Consider the following 15564-nt stretch of genomic DNA (forward strand, 5'->3'; position numbering starts at 1 on the left):
TTGCTGCTTTCTGTGTGATGGAGTGGCCATCAAAAAACAGGCTTTTCTGGAGGGGGACGGTCTGACAGGGACTAATGGGCATCTCCAGCCTTATTCAGGTACGGGGTTTGGACTGGTGCCTGGTGACAGCTGCTCCTGGAAGCAAACTTCTCAGGGAATTGGCTTGGGCTGCAGCAGGGCTTTATTCCTGGATCTCACTGGAGTGGTTTCCTCGTTATTTGCTGCTCACAGGGGAATGCTTGGGCTGTAGCATTAGAGTTAGGATCGTTTGGAAATGATTTTCTTGTGCTGCCTGTCCCCTCTGTTCCTTGCCACTGTTTGTAGTTTACATGTATGGGTCGCGATGTACAATTTGATTGTTACTGCTGTATTCAAACTTCATGTACAGCACTGGGGATGTGCTATGCACCCCAAAATACATACAGAGTTATGGGCTGTTATTGCCAGGCTGCCTCAGGTGGCTTTGTGTGCTTTGTGCCTGCCCAGGTGAGCTGTGGGATGCACATCCATTGCTGTTCATGCATGTGCTTGTGCTGCTTTGGACGCTAGGGGAAGATTCGTGGCAAACCAGTAGAACTTGGAGGAGGATGCCCAAAGTCCACAGGTGTGCAGGCCCTGCTCATCACCTACCTGGGATACAGAGGTGTTGTTTGTGCAGGCTGTGTTGGTGCTCCCTTGAAGCTCAGCCAGTGGCTGCAGCCACGGTGCAGGGTGTGTGTGCAGGTGTCACTGCACAGTGGTGGGGATAGGCTGTAAGGAAAGCACTGCTGCTGTTCTGAGCTTGAGCCTTGGCTTGTTTGGCACCGTGGCTCTGGAGGCTGGTAGTGACAGAAGGTTCTGCTTTTTGTTTTGGTTCTGGTGTGCACTAATAAGATCCTGGGATTTCTGTCTGGTTGGAGTAGGCTGGTTCTGCACTCAGACTCTCACTGATGTTGCAGCAGGAGTGAGGAGGAGGGAAATGCACCTCGGTGCAGTGTGTGTTCAGGCAGTGGTTCTGGACTTCAGCAGAAATACGTGTGGGGTGGACATCTGTTTTCACGTGGTTTCTATCCTGTGCTTCTCTTTTAGTAGTTCACTGTCTAAGCAAACATTGCATTCACTGTGAGGCTGCGCTGCCTGCTGAAGAGCTGCCTTGGGTTTTGTTGTTGTTCCCCAGCCGGTCTGAGAAACAACAGCTTCACAATTCAACAGGTTTGGAGAAGATTACAAGAGGAATTTGGGGTGGATCGCAATCAGCACTTCAAAAGCCACTGCTTCAGAGTAACTCCCCTGTAATGCAGCCCAGTGCCCATGGAAAAACACTGTCATCTTAACAGATGCAGTGTTATTTTGGAGATTCCTCTGTATAAATACATGGACTGTGGTTAAATTGTGATGGCAACAGATGCAATCTCTGCTCTTGATTCTTTCATCTCTCTAATATTTAAAAATAACCCAGGAAGTTAAAAATGCCACGGCTGGAGATAGGCTTTGTGAGCTGCTGGGGCTGCACCTCCTGGGCCTCCATGTCTGTCACTGTGCATCAGAGCAGGGCAGGTATGAGCTCACTGCTGATATCAGTGACTTTGTGTTTAACTTTGTCTGCAGTGCATCACGTTGTACGAGGGCCAGAGAATTGGGATGTGGGGCTCAGCGCTGCAGCTGTGTGCACCAATGTGTTGGTGGTTTTCCTGCCTTGAACAAGGAGCTCTCAGCCCGCTCCCTGTGTTCTCTAGCTGGGTTTTTTTTGACTGCCAGCTGTTGCACACCTTGATTTATAACATGGCCCTTATGGGCGGTGCGTCTCTTCTTTGTTGTCTTTTTTTCCTGCCAATAAAGAGCATTTGTCATCTTGCTACGTCTGCGTAAACAACTGACAAAGATGTTTGTTCACATCCTCAATTGTCACGTTTTTAAGAGGCAGAATAGGAGATATTGTGCGGTAGATTGCTTCCCATTTGCATTCCTTTTCTATTTGGACAGAAAAGGGAATTGTAATTAAAACGTGGAAGATGAGTTTTGAGCTTTAATTAAAAACTGGTCGAGGTGGACAGATGTGACTTAAAAAAAGTCATCCACAGAAAAAATGATTTCTCACCATCCTTGGGAAGCAAAGACTGCTCATCACACAGGGCTGTGCAGCACTGACATACCCGTCATGTTGGGAGTGGGATCCATTGGACTGGGTGGGACAAGGGAGGGCCACAAGGAGCTGTCGTGTCTGGGAGGGAGCGCAGCTTTTTCTGTGCAAATTATATGCTTACTATTTTTATTTTATTCAAATTACAGTAGGCATTTACCCTAATATATGCTGTTATAATTTCACGTTCGATTTGTAGCGAAGCTTATTTTTAGAAGAATGCGTTTAAGTGGCTCGTATGAAACGCTTTTCTATTTTGGTAAATGAAATAATCAGGTCTTATTGACTTTTAATTTCATGCAAATGGCTTTTTTTTGGCTTGGTGGCTGTGTAAGCAGAACGAAACGCTGTGATTTGGAAGTATTTTCTTAAGGGGAAGAGCAGGAGGGTGGTTGTCCCTCGTGGGGGGTGGAGGTAATGGAGATTGAGGCATCTGCAGGTACAGAATGGAGTAGAATGAGTTTTATGTGACTTTATTGCCTGTTTTTTTCTGGGTTAAACTCAGAAGAAAACCCAATAGATGCTGCATTTAGGAGCTGGTGGAGGAAGGGGGGGATCACAATTGATCTCTGTTTCCTGTTGATTCCAAAATTACTGAAGTGTGAAAGTTGAGAGTGACCCATGGCTCATGGGGGGGGGGGAGAAGCTGGAGGGTGGAATGTGGAAGTGGCTCTGTGCAGTAATTTGATGCTGCGTGGAGATGTCCCTATGAGAACAGGTGTGGGGGGCAGCAGCTTGGGGTGAGCATCACTTGGTGGGACAGGGCAACAGGCCCATGCAGGGCTGGTGGGGAAAGGGATTCAGGCAGGGGCTTGAGGTGAACCTTCCTATTAGCCTTCACCGTGCTGCAGATGCCCAGGTTTTGTCCCAAAATTCCTTTGCTCCCAGGTGCCGTTCACTGTGCAAAGCAGCTGCAAAATGACCATCAGATTGCATGGTGACAGGGTGCAGCAGTGCTGTGATGGGGAACATCTGGTGCATCACGGTCATTTCTTGTGGTTACCTTCTGACAAATCCTTGTCCCCTGTCACTGTGCAGTGTTGTCCTGCAATGGAATGGGATTAATGCTGTTTTGAGATAGTAACTAACATTTTCACTTTCTGTTAGCAAAATATGTTTTGGTACCAATGTAACTTAATGGTTCCTGGGCTGCCTGCATGGAGAGCAAATTGTACAGAAGGGGGATTTCTGGAAGAAGCTGAAGGGAGGATTTATACTGTTCTCAGTTGGGTTTGGGACTGTGAAGAAGCCTCAAAGTGATTCATGAGGAGGAAACTGAGCTTGGTTACCTGGAGGAGCAGGAGATGTGAGGTAGAGGTTGTCCCTTTTCTGTTTATTGCTTCCCTCACAGAATTGCATGTTTATGGCCTTTTTCTGAAGTGGTAATTTGGAAGGAAAGCAAGCAATCCACGTTCCGTCTTGTGGCCATTGGGTGACTTTTAAGCCGTTGAATTGCCATTGATGTGCGCTCAGGTACACTGTGCTGAAACCAACCGAGGGGGAAAAACACACTTTTTCTTGGAAAGCCCATCTGAGCTTTTTCCAGCGTTGCTGTACTGAGGGTTGCAGGAAGCTGAGAAGGAGCGAAAAGGGATGGTTGTTCTTGCTGTCTGAGAGCAAACAGAATCGGGGAAAAACTTCTCCTTGGTTTCTGAGGAGCTGGGTGTGTGGTTTGCACCGTCAGAGGAGCTGATGCAGTTGGTCTGGGTTTTGCAAGTCAACAACCAGAGGAATAAGTTACTCGCAGAAGATGTAAAGAACTTTGCAAGCTCCCAACGCTGAGCTGCGTGGTTGCAGTTTGGTGAAGCATGGCAGGGCGGGGGTTGTTAGAGATGTTGGATGGCTGCTTCCATGCACAGTGAGCTGGGAAGGAACAGCGCATGGAGCAGAGCTGTCTGGGTTGTAATGAGGGCCCTGGGAGCTGCAGGAGGGCTGTGGTAGTGAGGAGCTGCAGCTCCCAAACCTGTTCTTTGTCCTTTAGGATCCGTGTTGTGATTTGCTATAATAAAAGTACTTTGTTAGTACAATTAAATGCATGATTTTTTTTGCAGTGCTGTGTTTTGGAAAATCAATTATGGCCATTTTCCTTTGAAATGACGGTAAGACTGTTGTGCTGACAAAGTAGGATGCATCAATAAGTGGTGTTTGCTGTCCACTCAAGAGTAACGGGCTCCTGTTTTTTCTTAAGGAGCAGGATGTTCCCTGCAAGTCTGATCTGTGCTGGAGCAGAGTGAGGGAGAGAATGTCAGGAGAGGCCACCTCAGCATTGGACACGTTGTGTTTGTTTGTCTTAGACAAAAATAACGCCTTGCCCCTTCAGAAGATCATAATGCATCACCTGATGAAACAGCCCAGAGAATAAGGGATGTAGTTAACCCTTTTCCCTTTAGTGTCTGCAACATCTGGATTTGTTTACTAGCTCACCAAAGTACTGTCTGAAGATCAGACCTCTTCCTTTCTTACACTGATTCTTTGTTACTTTTTGAGACTTAAAAGCAGCCATAGATGAGGGATGTCTGCGTTTCCTCTCACTCTTGCTCAGTGCTGTAGAGAGTAGGTCTTGCAAGTCATGGCATTTGTTCAGGCCTTTCAGGGGAATTCTCTAAAAACGCTTTGCTTTCAATGCAGTGAAGGAAGGGCAATGACTTGCATGGACTGATAGCACGGCTGGGAATTGGTCAGGTAGCATAGATGCGATCTCTGCTGTTTCTCTTGGATGGTTTTGGTATCAGTCAGTGGAAATGGGCTGAAAGGGCACACAGATGAAATCCTTCCCACTTGTTTTCCCACCTTGCCTTCCTTTGAGTGTGAATTACTTGGAGAAAGCGTCTGCAGCTCCCACTGGGTCAAATAGAGGTTGAGATAAAAACCACTTACCTGTGTGTGGTAATATCAGTTGTCCTTGGGGAATAACCCCTTGGCAGGGGGGTTATCGTGTCTGACGTTTTCCACTTCATTAGTAAGTTTTTTGGTGAGCACGCAGCCAGGCACAGGACTCCAGACCTGTGTGTTGTAGGTACCTTCCTCACTTCTCCCTCTTGATGGGCTTTTCCAGTCAGATCAAACATCACCCTTTGTGCCGATCAGTGTGACTGCAGCCTGCTTGACCTGCTGGCTCGCTGCCTTTATGCTCCTTGATGCAATATTCTAATAGGTCTCGCTCCTGTCTCACTCCCCCATGTGCGACTGCCAAGGGACTCTGCTTCAGCACGGAGAAGTTCTGTTCTGATTCATCTCTGCTGCCTCCTAATTTCCTCTTTGGTTTAACTTCACTTTGGGTATCCAAACTGAGGTTGAAGTGTGACTCTTCAGTGGTGGTTACCTGCCACTATTCTCCTGTGCACCCAATGCAGATGTCACTACTGTCAGTACTGACTGCGTGTGACCTTCGCAGGCTGATGCGTGGGTTAACACCTATCTGCTGGTTCCCAAAATTGCTGGTTAGCTGTAGAGAAAATAAGGGGACTACCTCGTGGAGCTGGCGTGTGGTAAAGCAAAGTGCAGACCGCTCAGATATGTTTTCTTACCGTGGAACCGAACAGCCCTGCACAAATACCGTGGTTTTCTTTCACAAGGTGGGAGCTGGTGGAGCTGTGAGCACGGTGAGGCTGAGGGCTGTCTGTCAGCTCTGCTCTCCTATGGGTTTGTCTTCAAGTCAGTCATCCCCACTGCAGCTGGAAGGGAGCTTTTCACATTCTTCTTTGAAATGCTTTTACGTACGTTTTATTTTCCCCATTTTTTTTCCTTTGTCAGGTCAGAGTTAGTGCTTTGCCATGGAGGTGTGTTTTGGCATGGCTGTGGTGCTCTTGTTACCCAACATCATGGTTCCATCATCCCCTGCCCGCAGTTGGGCTGGCATGGCTTGATGCTGTTCAGGCAGGAAAACTCTTGGGACTGCTGTCGTGGCACATCTCATGCAGTGGAAAGGAGGTTCTTCCTTTACGTGATAGTACTGGCAGCTGGTTATGCTGTTGCATTGCTTCTGTAGTTTTGGTTAAAGAAGTTTAGTACTGAGTAAATATATTACTCATCTTTTGGTTTAGCATAAGTACGCAGTGAGCATGGCGAACGTGGTTACCAACAGATGAGCATTCAGTAGCTAACTAATGCCAGTAAGTTCAAAACAAGAAACCCCTTGAAGTTCATTAACTTGGTTTATGTAAGAGTGTCAGTGTTTTGGGTTATGTTGGTTAGAATTACTCTGCTGAAAGAACAGAATAGTTTTGTCTCCTTCACTTTGTGACTATCCATCTTTGTTCTAGCTCACGTTTCTTCTCATTCTTACTTCACCTTATGCATGAATAGAATGAACGCAGAAGTAGTAGCAAGGAGCTAGCAGAACTGCTGAAGGACGTGTTCTCCAGCTGTATCTGTGACTAGGAGTGGGTCGTGTATGCAAGGTATGAAGTAAACGTAACCACAGAGATGGTCTGAAGCTGAAGATCTCAACCAAGGCTGGCCTTGATTTACCTTCTGGAATGAGAGGGCGCAGCTGCAGGTGGCAGTGAAGGGAGGTCCCAAAGCTGGCAGTTTTGCAAGTATCCAGGATACCTGATGCTCTTGTTTTAGCATCTTTGTGACTGTGACTGCAGTTGCCAAGCAAAAAAACTCAGTACAGGCAGACTGATTGAATACCTGCATCACGTTGTTAACTAGAATTACAATTTGCACGTTGTTCACAGTGCTTATAGGCAGTGTTTAGAAACTGCTTGTAGGGTTGGAAGCCCACTGGCTTGGGCAGTGTATAAATACGAAGTCAGAAGCATCCAGAAAAGCGAGTTTGCATGGGAACTCCTTCTGCTACAGCTATGTGGGTTTGTATTACTGTTAAATTTGGTTCTGGTGCAACAGTTTGCAGTTGATAAGCCCCAGACTCGTCACTTTGTCTCTGGTGCCAACCCACATGTTTTACCATGTATTTGGAGAGAAGGTTCTTTTTTCAGTCTAGTTAGCTCATGACTGGAAAGCCCCACAGTGCCTGCATGTATGTAATTTAATACCTTTAAGGCCCTTTTTTGGGGGTGCAAGCTGGTCATGTTTTAACTGCCTTGAAAAAACAGGTTCCAGCATGACCTGTGTGATTTCAGCTGTGTTGCTGCCATGTGAAGCGAGGGCTGGGAAGGCTCCCTGCCCTCTTAAATCAAGTTTGATAGCAGTGTCTTTTTCTCATGTGAATTAGATGCTTTTAAGAAATATCTCGCTTCTCTGATCTGGTGGGAATTTTGATTAGGTTTGTTAAACAGAAATGGTTCTGCAGAAGGTCAGAGCGTGTAGGATTTCTGTTTCATCAGAGAAACTAAGAGAGATTATTACTGTTTGATAGTAGGGTCGTGTATTACATACTGTTATAAATAGTGGTATCAGATCCTTTGCTGTGGATTCCGGTGTAGCTAAGAACAAATTCTGACTCTGTTAAATTCTTTTGCTGACCGTTAGAAGCTGGGTGCAGTTATACACAATGGCACAGTCATGTTTGGGCAGTTTGTTTCTAACAAAGTCTAAATGATTTGACCGCATTGACTGGTTGGCTTTTGGAAAAGGGGAAATAGAAGCGTTAAAATACATGAAGGAGAAGCCAGTTCTCCAGGTAAGTGTGGACAGCAGCACAGTCAGGTCTCCTTAATTGTAATCTGAAGAGCCCAGCCATGTGATGGCTTCTTGTTCTGTAAGGACTGCCTGCTTATCCCTGCATCCCAAGCGCGAACATCCCATAGGCTGCCATCAGTCAGTGCTGACTCACTCGGATGTGTAGCCAGCTGTTCTGAAAGTAAATAAAGAAAATCATGCACACGGTTATTCTTTTAAAGGTGGGGAAGAACTGTCCCCAGGAGAAATGGTTTCTGCTAAGCTCTATTGTCATGGCAGATTGTGCAACGTAAATTCAGTGTTATAAACAGCTTGTAATTTTAGTCTTCTACTTATGCGTTAGCAGGAGTTAGACAGAAGCTGCTGGCATTGGGTTTAAATGTTATTAGAAACCACATTAAAAAAAGAAAAAGTTTTATACTTGTAGTTATTGATCATAATGTGCCACCAGCTTCCTTCTCCACTGTGTATTTAGGATAGAGTGGGATGCTTTTTGTTTTGTGCTGCTGTCAGAGAGGCAGTTCTTCAGGAATGGAAGGGATGCAGAGGTTTGAAGTCGATCTTCTCACAAGGGTGAAGCTTGTCTTGTCAGCTGGGCTCTACCTGCTTGCTCTTGTGGAGGTTTCTTTAGTTTGTTTGGCTTGGGCAGTGTTTTCACAAGCTGGCAAACTCAACCGTATTGTGACTCAATTGTTGCTGTGTAGTTCTGGGGGTTGTTCTGAAATTGCATTAAGCTGTTGCTCCATGCAGCCCCCAGTCACTTCACCAGAGTTTGGAGGTCAGCTGTAATGCTCCATCAGAGGCTCTTGGAGTTGGACACACGTAGTGGGTAAGGACTTTGCTGTGGATTTCGTGATCGTTAGCTGCTTTCCTCTTCTATTGAATGGCAGAGATTCTTGTAGGTGTTTTCTGACCTGGGAACTACAGGTTGTTGAGTTCAAGGTTTGATGCTACCCTGAGTTGTTTGATAGTCAGGGTGTGAAGTGTCACCATGCAGGCCCAGCCGCTTGGATGTTACTGCAGTACTGTCTTCCATTTTGGCCCTGTGTACCCACGAAGACAAACAGCAATCGGTGCCAGCTGAGCCGCTCACGTCGTGCTATTTCAGTAGCAGGAGCTCACAGATGTGGCTTCAGAGGAGCCCCTGAGGGATGTGCTGGGTCAGTGCAGCAGGAGTGAGAGAGGATTAATTTGGGGATGACTTTGTCATGAGGATGCTTTCATGTGAGCTCGGCTAAATCTAGAGCTACTTGCTCTGGTGAGCCGTGTGGAGAAGGCATCAATCAATATTATTATAGGGATTCAGTTTGTTCTGTTGGCTCCATTTTTGCTAAGCTGCTGTTCCTGTTGATATTCAAAGTAAAATGTTGGCATGGAGGAAGCCAGTGAGATGAGGGACAGAAATGTGATTTATTCTGGAAGTTTATTTGTATGGTTTAAGGGGGGCAGTTGGAGGAAGTTAGTGGGAAGCAGCAATGCCAGGGGTACCTTGGGGCTGTGACAGCTGAAATGGCAGGCACAGAAAGGCAGCTCTCAGCTGTGATGTGGGTCATAGTCCTTCTCTGTGTTATTTCTGTGAATGGTTTGTTCTGGTCAGCTTGGTAACACAGTGGCCATTGGCTTGGAAATATATAGTTGGTAGAGTGGCAAAGGAGCAAATTGAAATAGAATGTGTTTTTCTAGGGACTGTGGGAGATAACGAGAACGTCTGTGGAATCCAGTTTGTTTTATGGGTTGTTGGGCCAAATCTCATTTGTGCCTTTTGATACCACTTTTTCCTTCCAAATGTAGGAGAGAGGAAATCTATAGGACGATGAGAGACACAAAGTTAATTGATGATAACCAATGGTTATACTGCAGTATAACCACCAGTCCCTTGAGCTTTCAGAAGTTGGTTGTGGTCTAGCTTTGCCCTCAAAGCTTGACTTCTAATTAAATGAACAAAAAGCTGGGCTTAGATGTGTAAACAAGAACGCTCTCAAGACTTGCATTCAAATGGAAACAGTTAGTTTTTGTTTGGGTTTGAGTATCCCTTTCATGTTTTGCAAGCTAAAGATGGCAGTGTTGTATGAGCATTAGAAAAAAGGAGCTTTGGTTTCTCTATGGCCTGAAATGGTTGGTGTTATTGGGTCAGAGGATGCCTTTTGACTCCCTCCCAGTGCAGGGAGAACTTGGTAAACCTTGGGTGGTTCACATGGTGAATGGAGTGAGGAAGCCCCCTTGTTGAATGGCTTGGAAGGCAGCTCCGAGCGCGTGATAGAGGTTTAGTTCCTTGTTACTGTTTCTGACATCCCAAGAGGTAATAGAGGAGCTGGCTTCCCTGGGAAGAGCACAAGTGATTGATGTGACACATACAGGATAGGTGAGCTTAGAGAGTACAGAAACTTTGTGGGAGGTTGTGTAAGTACATTAACGGCACTAAAATATATATTTCATTCACAATGTCACTACGAAGGCAAAAACCGAGAGCGTGGTGGGTGGTGGAAGACTGTTTTAATGTAAAGTGTCGTAAGAAATCTCTCCAACCACTGATTTCTGTGAACTCCACATTTAATTTCATCTTTACACAGTATGCAATTAAAGAATCCTTAGGCTTCTGCAGTAACATTTCTCCCTGCATCTGCAGATGGTGCAGCTATGCTGAAGCCTTCCCACGTGGGCTCGGAGGGAGGTTGTGGCTGCTGATGAGTTCCTCCTTGGGCTCAACATGCTTGATGCGTTTTGGAGTGGCATTATGGGTTAGGCTGTGTAAATGGTCAGGCCTGGCTGCAGTATTGGGTTCTCCAGAGATGGCCAAATAAATTCAGTTCTCTTTGTCGGGGTTGTATAGCAGTGCCGATGGCTTTAATAAAACAAGCGTGGTAGGTATCAGGGAGAGCAAAGATGAAGATCAGGTATTACTGTTCCTAGGCATAATGTTTTTAGACCGTTTCCTTTCCATTTCCACTGATCCTTTGCTTCCCTTCTGAACAATTACAGTTGTGTAGAAGAGAGGCTCCCTTTCAATCTGCTGAAGGGCCTTATTGTGCCTTGGTACCTTTTCTGTAACCTGACTCGGGTTGGTTTTGAGTAACCTGGAGGCTCAGATGCTTTCATCAGCTGTGTTTCTTTAACCCTCAAGTGTCTGCAAGATCTTTTTTGTGCTCTTTTTCTTAAGGTACCAGACAAGCCCCTCTATTGAGTTAACCCAATATATAGTAAACATGTCAATGTGCAGAGCGTTATGCATTATGCAGATCTAAATCCATCCGGTACAATGAGCTCCTTCTTTGTTGTTGTGAAAGAGATTGTGACACCGGAGATGTTCGCCTTGAAATGGACACTGTATGGTGCGGAGCTGGGATGAGCACCACTGGACCACAGCCGTGTTCAGTAGCTGCTTTGGACTTCTAGTTAACTAAAGACCTGCCATAGATTAAAAAACACATGATGGGCAGGAGGTGGCTCTGTAGGGAATGAACACCAGCGCTGTTCAGTGATGTGCTTCTCTCCCAGCAGCTCTGGACTGCTGAAGGATGGTGTGTCTGAGCCTCTCCTTTAGGAGACTGGGAGATGGCAGCAATGCCTGTCCAGCTATGTGGGCAGGGCTGGAGTGCAGGGCTTCAGTGCTGACGTGTTAACTCCACAGAAGTGTTTGTGTCTGGGTAAAGAAGCTGTTGCTGCTTGTTCTTGAAAGAAATTCTTATTTAAATAAGTGGTTTCCCACCTAAAATGAGATTTAGTTTAGAATAAATCTGAGAGAAGGTATGTAGCTTAAGGAAAGGGTGGAAAGTCTATATGCAGCTGAATGAAAACAGAGCCAGTCTGACGTGGTAGTTCTCCTGGGTGTTGGTAATCTGCCCGAGAGCCAGAGCTGCTGGGGCAGGATGAAAGCACGTGTGCTGCCTTTTTATTTCTCTGTTAGTGAGCAAAGTAAATGCATGGTAGTGAATTCCCAGTTCAGAGCAGAGCACGAAGCAGCAGCAAGCTGTACCAGTCAGATATAAGAATGGTATCTGCTGGGATATCAAAAACTCTTCAATGGAAAATAAATATTCTGAGGAACATTTGAGGTGCTGTTCAGCCCGACAGGCCAGAGTGTACTGCGAGTCCACGTATGCTTTTTGCAAAATGGGATCCAAAGAAAACACAGCGCTGCCAACTGGAAATTGTGGTACACTTGGAGCTCTGATTAATTTGTTTTTCATAAAATCCCTTTCAGGGCAATGAGAAAAACGTGAGAAAAGATGATGCATTGTGGTATAATTAACTTTGGAGAACAACGTGAACTTTAAACGAACTGAGGGGAAAAAAAAGTCTGCTTTGATTGGAACTATTCCTCCCAAATATTAGCACAGACCGAGGTGTTTGTCCTACCTCCCTTTTAGGGCTCTGCCGTTCTCATCACATACATTGAGGTCTGCAAGACGTAATTTCCTAGATAAACTAATAAGTTCTGCAGTCAGGAGTGTTCGTAAGTTCTTTAATCAGCTGCGCGCTCATCTGAAGGCAGTTCCTAGACTGGAGCCCACTGGACTTCTTCCTTCCCTGTATTAAGGGGATGAGGTTTCATAACTGAGTAAAGAGAGTGCATACTTTTTCCATAAAGTTCTAGGAATCTCATTGATTTATAAAAGCATTAAATATCTGATATTAAGTAACTTTCAAGCTGGGACAAACATAAAGCTAAAACCAATATGACTTGTAAAGCCAAGCTGCAGAATGGGCGCAGGAGCAGACGTATAATGCTTTAGTTAATGGTTGCTGCCATTTCTCTTACAAATTGTTCTTTAGGGTATTGTAACTCAGCTGTTTTTAAACCCATCACTCTGGAACCTTGCCTACAAAATGTCAGCACAAGTGCAAATTTTACTCCTTTAACAAAATAAAGGGCTTGGAGCAGCTAAGCTTTCTAAAATTTTATGGCAGTAAAATAAATTCTGCTGCTTCGGCTTTGCCATAACAAGAACCATACTGTTACCTTGTGCTGCCAGGAAGCAGGGGCAGAAACTGGAGTGGTTGGATTGGAGAAACCGTGTGCTGTAATTTGCAGAGATCCTGTCCTGTTGGGTTGGTTCCTTGTTTTTAACATCCCTCTAACAAGAAAGTGGCACTCTTATTCTGCCTGTAACAACGTTATCTGCTGCAGTGATTTGGCATATTATCCATCTTTTAATTCCTTGTTGGGTAGTATGAATTTGTTGCTGGATGTTAGCGTTGCTGTGGTTTTAGCCTGTTTGCGTTCCGGACCCTTTGTTAGCTGAAGTTATTAGCTTCAGATAAGACTTGTGCTACACAAGGGCTGCTTTGGGTTGTCAGAGTGGTTTCTGAATCTCTGGACCATTTGTCAGGGTTAGAATTAAAATTTTTGGCTTCAGTGTTTATGTTGAGGCTTATTCCTCGTCTGAGGAGGAGATGTTGTTAAAACAATTAAGCCCAGCATGTGTAAGAAGAGAACCTTTCCACAAAATTAAATTGCTTGGGGTTTATTTAAGTTTTGGGTTTCCCAAATAAATTGGCATTTGACTTTGTTTGCTTAAAAGCAACTAATTATCTATTCTGGGGAATCTGTATTTCCATGGGAGACAAAGTCAGAGGGAGTCCAAGAACAACAGCTCTCTGCACACCATCGTTCTTTGTCTTACTTCAAAGTGTGTTTTGTCTCATTATTGCATTATTATTGCTTTTTTTCCAGTGCCTTTAAAATTCTTCTTGTGGTGCATGTATTAGATGGAAGGATCTAATACATAGGCTTATTAGGGAAAAATCCTTTTGGCCATTGTTTTCTAGAGTGCATTGAGTTCAATCTCATGTTTCCAAGGGAAATTCCTCACTGTGATGCTGTGTGTTCTTGTAAACAAACTTATCCTGTTTCTGAGAGGAACTTTTTTGTCTTGATGCCAAAAATCAGTGAAACTGGGATCATAGAAACACGGGAATGCCATGCATTACAGGCCCAAGTGCTTTCTTTTCCTCCCAGTTGCAGTGTAGGCTGTGCTGGACACTTTCTGTGGTCCTGGTGGTGGTGCTGGTCTGTGGCTGGGCTACCATTGAGAATTTGGGCTGGTTTACCCTGTGACCCTGGAAGAAAGAGTGATTTGAACAGTTGTTTGCCTTTAGGCCCATGTATTGTGAAGGCTGGGGAGGAAGGAGGAGGTAAATTCAGTACGCACTGACCAGTGAGTTCCTGTCTGTGCTACTTCTTGGGAGCCGTGCGGCTGAACCCCTGGTCAGATCCCATGTATATAATGGTTTTAATTTAAAGCAGGTCATGCAGATACACTCAGTTTGTGTTCCTCAATCTGTTGCAGCTCTCATTTCCACAGCAGTAAATAAAACAAGGGTCCTTTGTCTGCTGAAGAACGTGGCTCGTAGCTCTGTGCTGCTGCTGGTAGTGCTCGTAGTGGTGGGTTAAATGATGTAAATATTCAGGGTAGATGTAAGCCAAACACTCATTTCCTATTTTAACATTGCAGCCTAATTATTAAGTCAAAACAAAACAAAATAACCACTCATCAAAGAGTATGGCCATGGGAATAGCCTGCACGCATTACAACTTTAAAAGTCTTAAAAGTGCTTTGTTGCTAACTTTCCTTTTTTGTCTTCCGCGTTTTCAGTTTGTGGGCCAAACGTTGACATTCGCAATGATATCCATGAGCTGAAACGTCTGGAGAACTGTACGGTAGTTGAGGGTTTCCTTCAGATTCTGCTCATCTCTAAAGCAGAGGATTACCGCAACTTCCGCTTCCCGAAGCTGACTGTCATTACTGACTACTTGCTGCTGTTCCGTGTGGCAGGCTTGGAAAGCCTCAGCGATCTCTTCCCCAACCTCACAGTCATTCGTGGGAGGAACCTCTTCTACAACTATGCCTTGGTTATCTTCGAAATGACAAATCTGAAAGAGATCGGGCTTCACAACTTGAGGAACATAACCCGCGGGGCCATACGGATTGAGAAGAACTCTGACCTGTGTTACCTCTCCACGGTGGACTGGTCTCTCATCCTGGATGCGGTTTCTAATAACTACATTGTTGGAAATAAACCGCCGAAGGAGTGTGGGGACTTGTGTCCAGGAACGATGGAGGAGAAACCGTTGTGTGAGAAGACCTCTATTAACAACGAGTACAACTACCGCTGCTGGACCACCAACCACTGCCAGAAAAGTAAGAACTTGTGCTTTTTTTGTTCTCTCTTTCTGAAGTAAAGGCTTAATTCTGTGGTTGTATTTTAAGCTCTTTAACAACCTAAACTTTTATTCTGGTATGTAGGCCATGTGACATGTTATCCAGTTACCAGACAGATGAATTCCTATCTGCAAGTAAAGGTTCATCACACTCAATTAAAACAGCAACAAAACAAAACCAGTCTCAAAAACTCACAATTTTCTGGGATACTGAAGTTCCAAGCGTTTCAGTGTAGAGTTAGAGCCATTGTAGCAAAGCTGGAACAACTTCTGTGTCTGTGAATAATTTAAGCAGGAGGTAGATGACTTTCAGGTACCGTCTTCTCCTTGTTGAAGTGACATTTCACATGTGTCTGTGTGTGCTTCCCATTGCTGTGCTGAAGCTTTGCAATTAACTTCATTTGACTTTTGCCTCCCCTGGAACGAACCTTGAGGAATTTCTGTGATAGGAAATGCTGTATGTAAACATTTTTACTAAGATCATATTTTACAGTACAATCTGTAGTGCTGAAGAGTCGATGGCCATCGTGACTCTCAGTGAAATGATCCTTGTCTGCTTTCTTGCTGTCTGGCACGACGGGGTTTTTGTTTTTCCGATAGCAATCAGTAGCAAAAGCACAAGCTGATCTCTTCCCACTTTTTAAAAATAGAGTAAACAAATACATAGTTTACTCAGATAACACGATTGCATGACAGG

At 44.9% G+C, this 15564-nt stretch overlaps 1 protein-coding gene across 2 annotated transcripts in view; it reads left to right on the forward strand.

The window, feature by feature from the left end:
- Nucleotides 1–15564, forward strand: part of IGF1R (insulin like growth factor 1 receptor) — a 137870-nt gene that overhangs the window by 4512 nt on the left and 117794 nt on the right. For both annotated transcript variants that reach the window (XM_015873184.3, NM_001323201.1), the window contains exon 2: nucleotides 14302–14847. In XM_015873184.3, coding sequence (XP_015728670.2) covers nucleotides 14302–14847 — 546 coding nt within the window. The remainder of the gene's footprint in view (nucleotides 1–14301; nucleotides 14848–15564) is intronic.

This window comes from Coturnix japonica, chromosome 14, assembly GCF_054131305.1.
Source record: "Coturnix japonica strain WE chromosome 14, WE-NBRP24, whole genome shotgun sequence".
In the NCBI taxonomy this organism is placed as follows: Eukaryota; Metazoa; Chordata; class Aves; order Galliformes; family Phasianidae; genus Coturnix; species Coturnix japonica.